Source organism: Arachis duranensis, chromosome 9, assembly GCF_000817695.3.
Source record: "Arachis duranensis cultivar V14167 chromosome 9, aradu.V14167.gnm2.J7QH, whole genome shotgun sequence".
NCBI classification, from domain to species: Eukaryota; Viridiplantae; Streptophyta; class Magnoliopsida; order Fabales; family Fabaceae; genus Arachis; species Arachis duranensis.
Genome location: NC_029780.3, coordinates 33,118,862 through 33,130,722, shown reverse-complemented (window position 1 = coordinate 33,130,722; position 11,861 = coordinate 33,118,862). Strand labels below are relative to the sequence as shown.

General features: G+C 33.4%; 2 protein-coding genes across 4 annotated transcripts; both read left to right on the top strand.

Moving 5' to 3' along the window:
• The first annotated feature begins 6 nt into the window (after positions 1 to 6).
• On the top strand, positions 7 to 5,308 carry LOC107465395 (pentatricopeptide repeat-containing protein At3g48250, chloroplastic). Of its 3 annotated transcripts, XR_008002751.1 has the most exons (4): positions 7 to 156; positions 1,951 to 4,234; positions 4,559 to 4,646; positions 5,051 to 5,308. XR_008002751.1 is itself a non-coding variant. In XM_021132174.2 (3 exons), exon 3 carries the CDS (start codon positions 2,170 to 2,172, stop codon positions 4,099 to 4,101), a length of 1,932 nt encoding a protein of 643 aa, XP_020987833.1. In that variant the 5' UTR covers positions 7 to 156; positions 297 to 342; positions 1,951 to 2,169; the 3' UTR covers positions 4,102 to 4,341. The 3 variants fall into 3 exon arrangements, 2 of the variants coding, with proteins under 2 accessions (XP_020987833.1, XP_015939849.1); XM_021132174.2 differs by lacking the exons at positions 4,559 to 4,646; positions 5,051 to 5,308 and adding an exon at positions 297 to 342 and having other exon boundaries at positions 1,951 to 4,341; XM_016084363.3 differs by lacking the exons at positions 4,559 to 4,646; positions 5,051 to 5,308 and having other exon boundaries at positions 1,951 to 4,341.
• Positions 5,309 to 5,805: 497 nt separating this feature from the next.
• LOC107465396 (uncharacterized) lies at positions 5,806 to 6,529 on the top strand. Its single transcript, XM_016084365.3, has one exon. The coding sequence runs from the start codon at positions 5,901 to 5,903 to the stop codon at positions 6,372 to 6,374; it is 474 nt and encodes a 157-aa protein (XP_015939851.1). The 5' UTR covers positions 5,806 to 5,900; the 3' UTR covers positions 6,375 to 6,529.
• Positions 6,530 to 11,861: the final 5,332 nt, after the last annotated feature.

The following is an 11,861-nucleotide window of genomic DNA, read 5'->3' as shown; positions in this document are numbered from 1 at the left end:
TTCCAAGAGCTTCGTCTGTTCGTCGTGCTCCAGCCCCTCTCCTCATTCCCCTGTTCCTCGTCTGTTCTTCTCGCTGCTCAGTCGCGCTTTGCCCGCCGAACCCTCGTCGTGCTCGTCGCCTGGTCGCCGTCGTCCGTCGTGCTCTTCCGTTCAAAGGTAATTGCTGCTCGTTCGTCGTGCGTCGTCTTTTGTTTTCTCATTTTTTTCCAGACATCATATTGAAATACTGAATGATTAGCTTTAGCTATGCTCACTGCTGTAGTTCTTCGTTTTTTATTTTTTATTTTTTTGTTCAGAAATCATATTGACAATCCTTAATGAATCCATTATATCAGCAAAGCAGTAAGCTCATCGGCTATCCTATCCACTGTATCACAGTATTGCCTCAACTAATAGCTTATGTATCCCCTAAATTCTGAATTTTCATATTTGCTTTCTTGTCTATCTTGAATCGTCAAATAAACCTTTCATTCATTCTCTTTGTTCCCAGTTTTCTTCTTTCCTGTAATTTGAATTCAACTTCATTTCTTTCTAATGCCTAATCTTGTACTCTTGTCACTTGTTCAACTTTGAATATATTTCATTCATGTCCAGAATTTTTGGGAGGAGATAGATGAGAGAATCAGATAGTATAGAGGGGATGATGAAGATTTAATATACAGGAACATTAACTCTTCTTCTTGGAGTTTCTTTAAGTGGATAATTCTTCATTCTGATGCACGTAGTTCTACACATATCACACTATTAACTGTGCTATAAAAGTGCAGGAAGATTCTTCAAAGCTTGACTCTAGCTTATGGTCAAATGATCTTGAAAAGTGGGTTCTTCCATGTTGATACTCACCCAGGAAATATCCTGATTTGTAAAGGATCAGAAGCAAGTCAGTTGCCATATATGTATATATATTCTTGTATGTTCTTAAATGTTTCTTTATCTAAATATAAATTCAGTATCATGTTTGTTGGTGCAGATACTGGTACTAAAATTTCAGTCTCTGTTCCGACAATTTCAGTATTTCAGTACTTCCAAAAAGTGGGGACACAGGAGACTGAAATTTTTGGAGATAGTGACTGAAATTTTAGTAACATTTTATACTTAAAATACCTCCATTTTAATTAATGAATTCTAATTTTACCTTTTGTGCAAATTAAATTAGAGCTTCATTCTTATTTCAATCTTTGTCTCCCATTTTACACCAAATACAATACTGAGATTTATTTCGATCTCTATCTTTCAGTCTCTGTCTCTCAGTCTTAGTTTCTCAGTCTCTGTCTCTCTTCCAAATGCTACCTAAATGTTTCTTCATCTAAATATGCTCATATCTTTGAAATGTGATCTTCCTAGTTAAAATATTCACTTTCTTTGATTAAGTAAAAACTCGTGAAAGAACTAGGTCCCTGGAAGATACAGGGTCCCCGTCGCGAGGATGGAGTAAAAACGGGGACGGGTTATGGAGAATGGGGGGCGGGGGGGACATGTGCCCATGGGAACCCATTGCCATCCCTAATCGCATTTAATCTTTTGAATGTGAACAAAATTAAAACTAGCTTGTTCTAAATTTTTATTTATGGGGTTACTGAATGCTGATAAACAGAATTTGTATTCCTGAGGTTGCTACAGAACTGATTTTTTATTTGGTTCTGAACTGATTTTTTTTATCTGATTTTTTGGCTCTAATTATGTAGTCTTGGTTCTGATTTTTGGGGTAGGGTTTTGGTTACATTCTGAGTTTTGGTAATGTCTATTTGTTCTTGGTTCTAATTATTTGGCTCTAATTTTTTATTTGGTTATGAACTGATTTCTAAATTTTATTTGGTTCTGAAGTGATTTTATTCTATTTTTTGCTATTATTATGTGTCCTTGGATTTAGGGTTTAGGATTTTGATTCTATCCTGACTTGTTCATGTTCTAATTATTTGTTTCTATTTTTTTTTTTGGATATTTCTGCAGTTTGATTGATCCCAGGGCAAGTGAGAACACGGGTGATTTAGAAGGTGAAACAGTTTAAAAATCGAAAAACCAAGCCAAATCAATCGAATTAATTTGGTTCAGTTTGGTTTAGATGGCTTAAAAAACCCGAACCAAACCAATCCAATTAAAATCGAAATGATTTGATCGGTTGGTTTTTCGTATCACTGCCAAACCAATCCGTACCACAAACCCCCGTTGATGATGAATCGGCTAAAGCCAATTGCTCGTTCTCTCCGGCTTCGATTCCTCGAATTGCCTCTTGCCACCCGACTCATTGCAACTCGGTCACTCCAACACTCTCTGAACCAAGTGACTAGCTCCTCTTTCAGCGCTAGTTCTACTGCTGCACCTACGGTTTCTTCCCTTTCGTATCATCACTCTTGCAATTTTCGCTTTCCAAGCATTCATCACAGATTCTTCTTTTCTTCGAAACCTAGCTCAATTTTGGAGCTTGTTTCGGCCAACGATTGGTCCCAAGGGTTAGAGCTAGAGTTGGACAAGTGTTCCCCCTCTCTGACACATGAAACTGTTCTCTATATTTTGAGGAGGTTGGATAAAAATCCCCAAAAAGCTTCGTGCTTTTTTAGTTGGGTCAGTGAGAAACAATGGTTTATACCAAGTTCATCCGTGTATAGCTTGATTGTTAGAATTTTGGCCAATAAGGAGACCATGAAACAGTTTTGGGTTACTCTAAGGATGATGAAGGAAAAGGGGTTTTTTCTCGATGAAGAAACTTATGTGACAATTTCAATGCATTTTAAGAAGGAAAAAATGGACTCTGATTGTGTTGCTTTGAACCACTTCTATCATCGGATGCTGGAGGAAAATGCAATGCAAGGTCTTGTCAAGAAGGTGGTTGGGGTTGTTTCGGCATCAAAGTGGGGAGATGAGGTTGCGAACGGATTGGAGAAGCTTAACATTCAGCTGTCGGATAACTTTGTGATAAGGGTTTTGAAGGAGCTTCGAACTCAGCCTTCCAAGGCTTTTGAGTTCTTCCATTGGGCTGGGAAGCAATTTGGTTTTGAGCATAATACTATTACATACAATGCAATTGCAAGGGTTTTAGCTAGGACTGATTCGGTTGAGGAGTTTTGGAATATTCTTGAGGAGATGAAGAGTTTTGGTCATGAATTGGATATCGATACTTATGTGAAGATATCGAGGCAGTTTCGAAAGAGTAGGATGGTGGAGAATTCGGTGAAGCTTTATGAGCTTATGATGGATAGCTCATACAAACCATCAGTTCAGGATTGTGTTATCCTTTTGAAGAGTATATCTGAATGTGATTTTCCGGATCTCAATTTAGTTTTCAGAGTAGCTAAGAAATATGAGTCAACTGGGCACACACTATCCAAGGCAATCTATGATTCCATCCATAGGTCTTTGACAAGCTTAGGGAAATTCAGTGAAGCTGAAAAAATTGTTCACACAATGAGAAATGCTGGTTATGAGCCTGATAATATCACCTACAGTCAATTAGTGTTTGGACTTTGTAAGACAAGGAGGCTTGAAGAAGCATGTAAGGTGTTGGATGAGATGGAATCTTGTGGATGTATCCCTGATATCAAGACATGGACCATCTTAATCAAAGGGCATTGTGATGCCAAAGAAGTAGATAAGGCATTGCTTTGTTTTTCTAAGATGGTCGAAAAGGGCTGCGATGTTGACGCTGACTTATTGGACTTTTTGGTTGATGGTTTTCTTGGTCAGGAAAGGGTGGAAGGTGCTTACAAGTTGCTTGTAGAGGTTGTTAGCACGTATCGTATATCGCCATGGCAAGCTACATTTAAGAATCTGATTGAAAGATTGTTAGGAGTTGGGAAGCTTGAGAATGCATTTGACCTTCTTCGTCTAATGAAGACACACAACTACCCTCCATACCCTGAACCCTTTGTTTCCTATATTTCCAAGTTTGGGACAGTAGAAGATGCTGCAGAATTTCTTAAGGCACTGAGTATGAAAAAATACCCATCTGTTGCATCTTACCTTCATGTTTTTGAATCCTTCTTCCGAGAAGGTAGATTCTATGAGGCCAAAGATTTGTTGTACAAGTGTCCTCATCATATTCGTCAGGACAGTAAAATTGCTGAACTTTTTAGTTCAAACAAGAGTCGTGCAGCCACTAATTGACACCTGGAAACTCGTTCTTTTTTCTAATATGCCTCATCTTTTTTCCAAATGATTACTGTTATCAACTCTGATCAAGCTGTTAGGTGGGTTTGGTCATTTGCTGGCAGAAGACCACTTGGATTATAAATATTTTGTCAGTTCAAGCTTCATACTTGCAATTGTAAGAGATGTTCATGTATGATCAATGATGTTATAACGACAATGGCAATTTTTGAAATGATTTACCCATTTCAGCGTGTATATCTTATTAACATGAAGGGCTATTGGTCCCTGCACCTTAAGGAGTTACCTTGGCTCTTAAAATTATAAATTGATTAAAAGATTTATCTGAAAAACGGGTCTTCGGAATTCATTTTTTGAGTTAGATTTCCCCCCCTAAAGCCCTAGTTAATTGGAGACCGGTGTCAACTGTCACACCTAGAAGTATTAACTAATTGATTTGCTTGTGATACTCCAGAATGTGCCAGGTTTCTCCGTTTTTTTTGCTCTCGTTTGATTGTAGTTACTTGGGGCTGATTCATGATAAGGTTGACCAGAACACACAGGTTAGTGATTTGGCACTGCTGATACTTACTAGTTAGTAGTTACTACTTTAAATGACAATTTTATGTAAATCTTGTGTGATCGATCTATTCGTTTAAGTGACCGTTATAAATAAATCTCGGCATTTCAACAACACTGAGTGTAGGAGAAATAGGTGACTGCTTTCACTACTAAGGTTTTATGAGTTGTTCTTTGTTATCAAGACACATTTTCTTAACTAAATTTGTTGCTTTTTTTTTTCCTTTTTATTCCCTTGTAATTTTTCTAGTGGAAGAAGGAAGAAAACTAGAAAAGGCAATCAGCTGCTAGGATATTTTATATCATATTATATCATATAATCTTGGCATTTGATTTAGATGTTTCAGGTATTACGGTTGTTTGACATATATGTGCTTTCGATGTGCAGGATATGCAGCATATAATCTTGCTGAGCATGCGCCATTGCCATTGATATTCTGGATCACTTGCAGCAATTTTCGGAACTTGAATCTGATTAAAAGAGATTGATATGCAAATAAAAACATTTCAATTGTTTCATTATATTTCTTTAGTATTAAGTATTAACCAAGCATTACATAACAATTTTTTTAAAAGAATTATACTATTCTCCTGAGTTTTGTTTCTTCCATGTTATTTGACATTAGCGTATGTTTCAGATATCAGATTTAATTGAGCCAAGATGAAGGTTGTTGCTGTTAATAAGCATCATTTGTATTGTTTCAGTCAATATTGTTAGTTTTAGATAGAGAATATTGCCTACTGCCTAGTAATTTTTATTTTTTTTAAATAAAACAAAAACACTCCAAATAGCCGTATCTTCAGTAAATTAAAATAAAACTTGACAAGATATCTTTTATTTGGGTCATAGACTCAGAGTTCTTGTCAGTTACTCGGTCTTACTCTACTAAATAAGTGCTACTTAATTTTACTAATTTTGTCAGGGAAAAAAAACCTTGAACTTTTGAAGGCGTTGAGTGTAATTTTCTCAAAATTTTGGAAGATACAGTTAGACACAGGCACACAGCACCTAATTTAATACTACTAGTGCCTTGGAACATCGGTTGAAATGAAAGTTGGATACACATTAATAAAACTTGCCAAATTGCCAGTTGCCACTAATGTTGACAATCACAAAAATTAGGATAACAATTAACATCAACTTGGCCATGACATCATCATCATCATCATCATCATCATCATCATCACCATCATCATTATGAAGACTAAGATTTTCTCTCCTGCCCATAGTGGGAGCCATGAAGAAGAAGAAGATAGAGCCTTATCAGGAAGAACAACAGCACCAGCACCACAAACAAGAACAAGAAGAGTTGGAAATATTGAAAGCAGTGGCACAAGCCTGGTACAGCCACTCAGGAAGCTCTAAACCTATGAGTGAGTTTGATGCACGCAGAAGAAACTTCAAAGTGAAGCCTTCAAGGTTCAAGCTAGAAGCAATGAGGGACACAGGTTCTTCTTCTTCTTCTTCCTCTTCTTCACCTTGTTACTGGAATTTTCAGCAGTCACTTTGGGATTCATATGAACTTTGTGACAGTGTCAAGAGAATTGAAATGGGGTTGGATTTAGATAATAACCCTTTTGGTTACTTATGTGGTTCGATTCGAAGCCAACAGAATCGAAAGCCGGAGAGTAAGAATAACCTCAGAAACCTGTTCTCTCATTTTTCTTCTAGGCGGTTTAATGCTACCAAGAATGATGAAAATGTTAATTAAAAGATATAAACTAAAATAGTGCGCTAGTCCTTCTTCTTCAGAAAATCTTTGATTGTTATGCAAGAGAATAGCTAGTTTCAAATTCTGGCTTATTCTTGGTACGACATGACGACATGTATTTTTATTTTACATGAGTTTGATTGTGTTTGATTTGAGCATCAATGAAACAATAAAGCCATGGCATGCTAATTAAAATATGTGTATATATTCATTCATTCATTCAATAGTTGATACATGGATAGAAAAGCAGTACATAAATAAAATCACATCTAGATTTGTAATAAGCAAACATAATGTCTCGTTAAGCAGCCATTATTTCTCACCATCACACTACTGATCTTAGTGTATTAGGAAGCATATGCTATACGGTAACCTAGACACACTACTCAAGAAATAACTTTTTTAATTTTATGGCCTAAAGGTCTTCCAGGGATGCAACTCAAAGCCACCCCTGTTCTTCTTGGGATCAACATATTCATAGGTGGCTTCACCATCCTGATTGTCAGGGTTGGTGGTTCTTCCATAGTCTACTACTTCAACCCTCTCATCATCACGACGAGGCTGGAGAGGGTACCCATAGTTTTGACATCCCTCGTCTTTCCCATAAACAGTTGCCTTCTTGCCGAAGGCAACATGGGCACTGGGATAGCGAGGGACGTCAGTTATTTCGCTAGGCGCCCTGCGCACTCTAGATATGTGTTCATGGTACTCCTGGGATCTCCGCATTTTTCTCTTTTTTTCCCCCTCACTGCTTGTTCTTCAGGTTTAAGCACGAGCACATGTGGTAATTGTGCTAGCACAAGGTGCAATTTATAGGCACATTTAGAGAGATATTAATGCACTATTTTATTCTCTAAGTTGATAAGATTGAATCTAATTCCCTGGCTTTTTGTAAATTTCAACAGTAGATTAGACCTGTAACTTAGATTCCGTTGCTCTACTTCAATGTCCGTGTGGCATGCCAAATAGCAAGGGGTTGGGAGTGGGTGGAAAGAACTGAAACATGGAGTTATATTTAAACACAAATAATAATAACAATAATATTAAATGGAATTGCATCTTTAAAGTTTTTTCTTGGTGACTAATTGCATCTTTAAAGTATTAACTACTTTTAGATTATTAATTTTTATTGCGTGAGAGTAATGATATACTTCTCAGTTCTCACTTTGTAAAATATGGTCATAAATGAAGATTAAAAATATATTTTGTTTTAAAATCTATTTAAAATATTATTTTTTACTAAAGAAAAATATTATAAGTCTCAAAAACATATTTATCATATTATAAAGGAAAAATAACAGATAGATTCTTGACTTTTTAATTTTTTGATAAATACATTCTTATAAAATTTAAATATAAAAAAAAATTTCTGACTAACAAACGGAGGACAATTTAATTCTTCTGTGTATTTGTCTCTCATATACTAAATGAAACTGGTTGACGTGGTTAAAACGGTGTCCAGGTGTCCGTTACGGTGCTATGTTGGAAGGGAAATAAAGTTCGAAAGACAAATAGGTCCTTACTGATAAAAACGACGTCGTTTTTCAAATAAAGTTCGAAGGACAAAATAGATTCTTGTTATAACAAATTCTAATACACAAATAATGCAAAAATGAACTAATGCACTCTTTATGAATAAATGAACTAACGCTAACTAATGTCACTCGTATGAGAAAACTGAATTAATGCAATTTATCAAATTCTAATATAATACACGAATGCACTAATACTAACTTAATACATGAATGATGCACAAGTGAACTAGTGCACTCTTAATGCATAAATGAATTAATGCTAACTAATGCTATTGGTATGAGAAAACTGAACTAATGCAAACAAATTCTAATATAATACATAAATGCACTAATGCTAAATTAATACATGAATGATGCACAAGTGAACTAATGCTAACTTGATGCATAAATGAATTGATGCTAACTAATGCCACTAGTATGATGAAAACTGAACTAATGTAATTTAACAAATTCTAATATAATACACAAATGCACTAATTCTAACTAATGCTAACTAATATGAGAAAATTGAACTAATGCAATTTAAGAAAAAAAGAAGAAACATAACAAGTCCAATTTCTGCAATTTAAATACAAATAATCTAAATTGCAGAATACAACAAGTTAACTAGATTTCAAAATACAAGCATAATTTTATAAACTATATTCTCATAATAGAAGTATAATGAACTAAATTCTCAAGGAACTATTTATCCTTCGAACTTTATTTGCAAAACAACGTCTGTTTTCATCAGCAAGGACCTATTTGTCCTTCGAATTTTATTCTCCTTCCAGCGTGGCACTGTAACGAACACCTGCACACTGTTTCAACCACGTCAGTCAATTCTGTTTGGTGTATGAGAGACAAATAGACAGAAGAATTAAATTGTCTTCCGTTTGTTAAAGTCAGGGACTTTTTTGTATTTAAAATTTGTCAGGAATGTATTTGTCAAAAATTTAAAAAGTCAGAAACTTATTTATCCTTTTTCCTATTATAAATAAGGAATTTTAATTAAAACAAGTTAAAACATTTTTATTGTGTATCTTTTAACAAATTAAAATTATATTTTGCTGTAAAATCTACGTAAAAAAAAAATCATGTTTGACAAAAGCATAATGTTATAAACTTCAAAAATATACTCATCGCTCTTTGAAAATTGTATCCAATATCAAAACTCATAACTGAAATGATTTTCAATTAAAACAAAAGTCAAAATATTTTGATCGCATACCTCTTGTTCGATTAAAATTATATTTTGCTATAAAATCTACGTTAAAAATATTTTTGACAAAAGCAAAATATTATAAACTTAAAAGATAAATTCATCACTCTTCCAAAATTGTATTCCACACCAATATTCATGTAAATAAAAATTTTCAACTAAGATGAGAGCTAATATATTATTATTGCATACCGTTTACTAGATTAAAATTATATTTTGTTTTGAAATTTATGTAAAAAAATATTATTGCCGAAAAAAAAATGTTATAAGTTTAAAAAATACACTCGTTACTCTCCACATAAGGGTGACAATGAGTAGGGTAGAGTTCTTATCCTAACCCTCCTTGCGGGTTGAGAGCAACTCAACTCTAATCCTACATGCGGTCAATCCATGGGTACCCGACTTTACTTGTAAATTTTTACAAATATGCAATATTATTATATAACCTAATGAACATGTAAATTAAAAATTCAATATTTAACACAATTATCCCACAAATAATACAATCATCCCATGAACAATATAATTATCAAATTTACTGTAACAACATCATCACTAGTCTATGACTTCAGATACAACATCGTTGTCATAATCATTTGTAGTTTCATAATTAGGACATATAAATGCAAATCAAATCAAACACCAAAAAGCTATTAGTTGCATCAAATATTAATGTAACATGTTCAAATACATTTTGTATAGATAAAAATCACCCATTCAACATAAATAATAATAATAATAATAAAAGAAGACAAAATTTGACCACTAATTAGTAAACGAAACGCGGGAAGCATTGAACGGAAAGAACGAATGAACAGAGCACTATACTGAAGTTTGAACGGAGCACACAACTATTCGAACAGGAAGCAAGACAACCAAGCCAGCAGACGTCGGAGACGTGGGTGAGTAGCGTTTGTGAAGGGAGTGGGGGCAGACACGGTGTTATAGAGAAATTGAGATTTGAGAGAAGAGAATTAGAGATTAGCATTCTTGGGAAGTTTGGGACTGTGAATCTGTGTGTAGGGTTGTGATATAATGTTATATTTATATATTACTAAAATAGAATTGGTTTTTATATAAAAAAATGTTAAATTATCAATTGATGATCTTGACTCAATGATAAAGACCTATTAAACTAAGTGAGAGATTATTGGTTCAATATCCACCTATAACATATACATATAGGGTATGGGTTGGTCAAATAGGGTTAAGACTCAACCCACACCCTAAAACCTGCTCCGGGCTCAACCTTACCTGCAGCAAGTTGGGCCACCCCTACTCTCCGAAAGTAGTATCTTAGACCAAATCTCGTATAAATAGGAATTTTCAATTAAAATGAAAGTCAAAATATTTTTACCATGTATTTCTTACTCGATTAAAATGATATTTCCTTCAAAATTTACGTTAAAAATTATTTTTGGCCAAAACAAAATGTTATAAACTTAAAAAACACACTGATTACTCTTTGAAATTTGTATATACCAATATTTATATAAATAAAGTTTTTCAATTACGATGAGAGCTAATATATTTTGCTCCGACATTTATATAAAAAAATATTATTGACAAAAGTAAAATGTTATAAGTTTAAAAATCACTCACATCATTTTCTGAAAGATGTATACTACAACAAAACTCTAAATGAGAATTTTCAATTAAAACAAGAAGTAAAATAATTTTATCGCATACCTCTTACCCAATTAAATTATATATTGCTCCGAAATCTACAAAAAAAAATTAATTTTGATAAAAGAAAAAAATTATAGTTAAGGTTCAAAAATACATTCATCACTTTTTGAAAATTGTATCTAAAATCAAAACTCATATAAATAAAAATTTTCAATTAAAATAAGAGCTATTGGATACTCCTTACCCAATTAAAATTATGTTTTGCTCTAAAATTTTCATTAAAAAAATAATAATTTTTGACAGAAATAAAATGCTATAAGTTTCAAAAACACACTTATCACTCTCTCAAAATTGTATCTAACACCAAAACTTATATAATAAAGATATTCAATTGAAACGAGAACCAAAATATTTTTACTCCATACCCTTTGTTCGATTAAAATTATATTTTGCTCCGAAATATAAGTTAAAAATTATTTTTAGCTTTGCGTTATAACCCTCAAAAACACCCTCATTACTCTCTGAAAGTTGTATCCTATCCAAAACTCATATAAAAAAGAATTTTTAAATAAAAAAAGAGATAAAATATTTTTATCGCATACCCTTCACCTAATTAAACTTATGTTCTACTCTAAAATCTACGTAAAAATCATTTTTGATAAAAGCAAAATGCTATAAATTTCAAAAACACACTCATCACTCTCTAAAAGTTCTATCCTATACCAAAACTCATATAAATAAGGATTTTCAATTAAAATGATAGCTAAAATATTTTTTCTGTATACCCCTCACCAAATTAAAATTATATTTTGCGCTAAATCTACGTAAACCGTTATAAACTTCAAAAGCATACTCACTACTCTTTCGAAGTTGTATCCAACACCAAAATTTATAAACATAAGATTTTTCACTTAAAACGAGAAAAAAATACTTTTATCGTATACCCATTGCTCGATTAAATATTATATTTTCTTTCGAAATCTATATTAAAAATTATTTTTGACTAAAGCGAAATGTTATAAGGCTCAAAATCACACTCATCACTTTGCGGAAGTTGTATCATACACCAATACTCCTACAATATTCCTATGAATAAGGATTTTTATTTAGGACGAGAGCTAC

What these genes read in the sequence shown, in the direction of transcription:
- LOC107465396 (XM_016084365.3), top strand. Translation starts at nt 5,901, where the DNA reads ATGAAGAAGAAGAAGATAGAGCCTTATCAGGAAGAACAACAGCACCAG.
- LOC107465395 (XM_016084363.3), top strand. Translation starts at nt 2,170, where the DNA reads ATGATGAATCGGCTAAAGCCAATTGCTCGTTCTCTCCGGCTTCGATTC.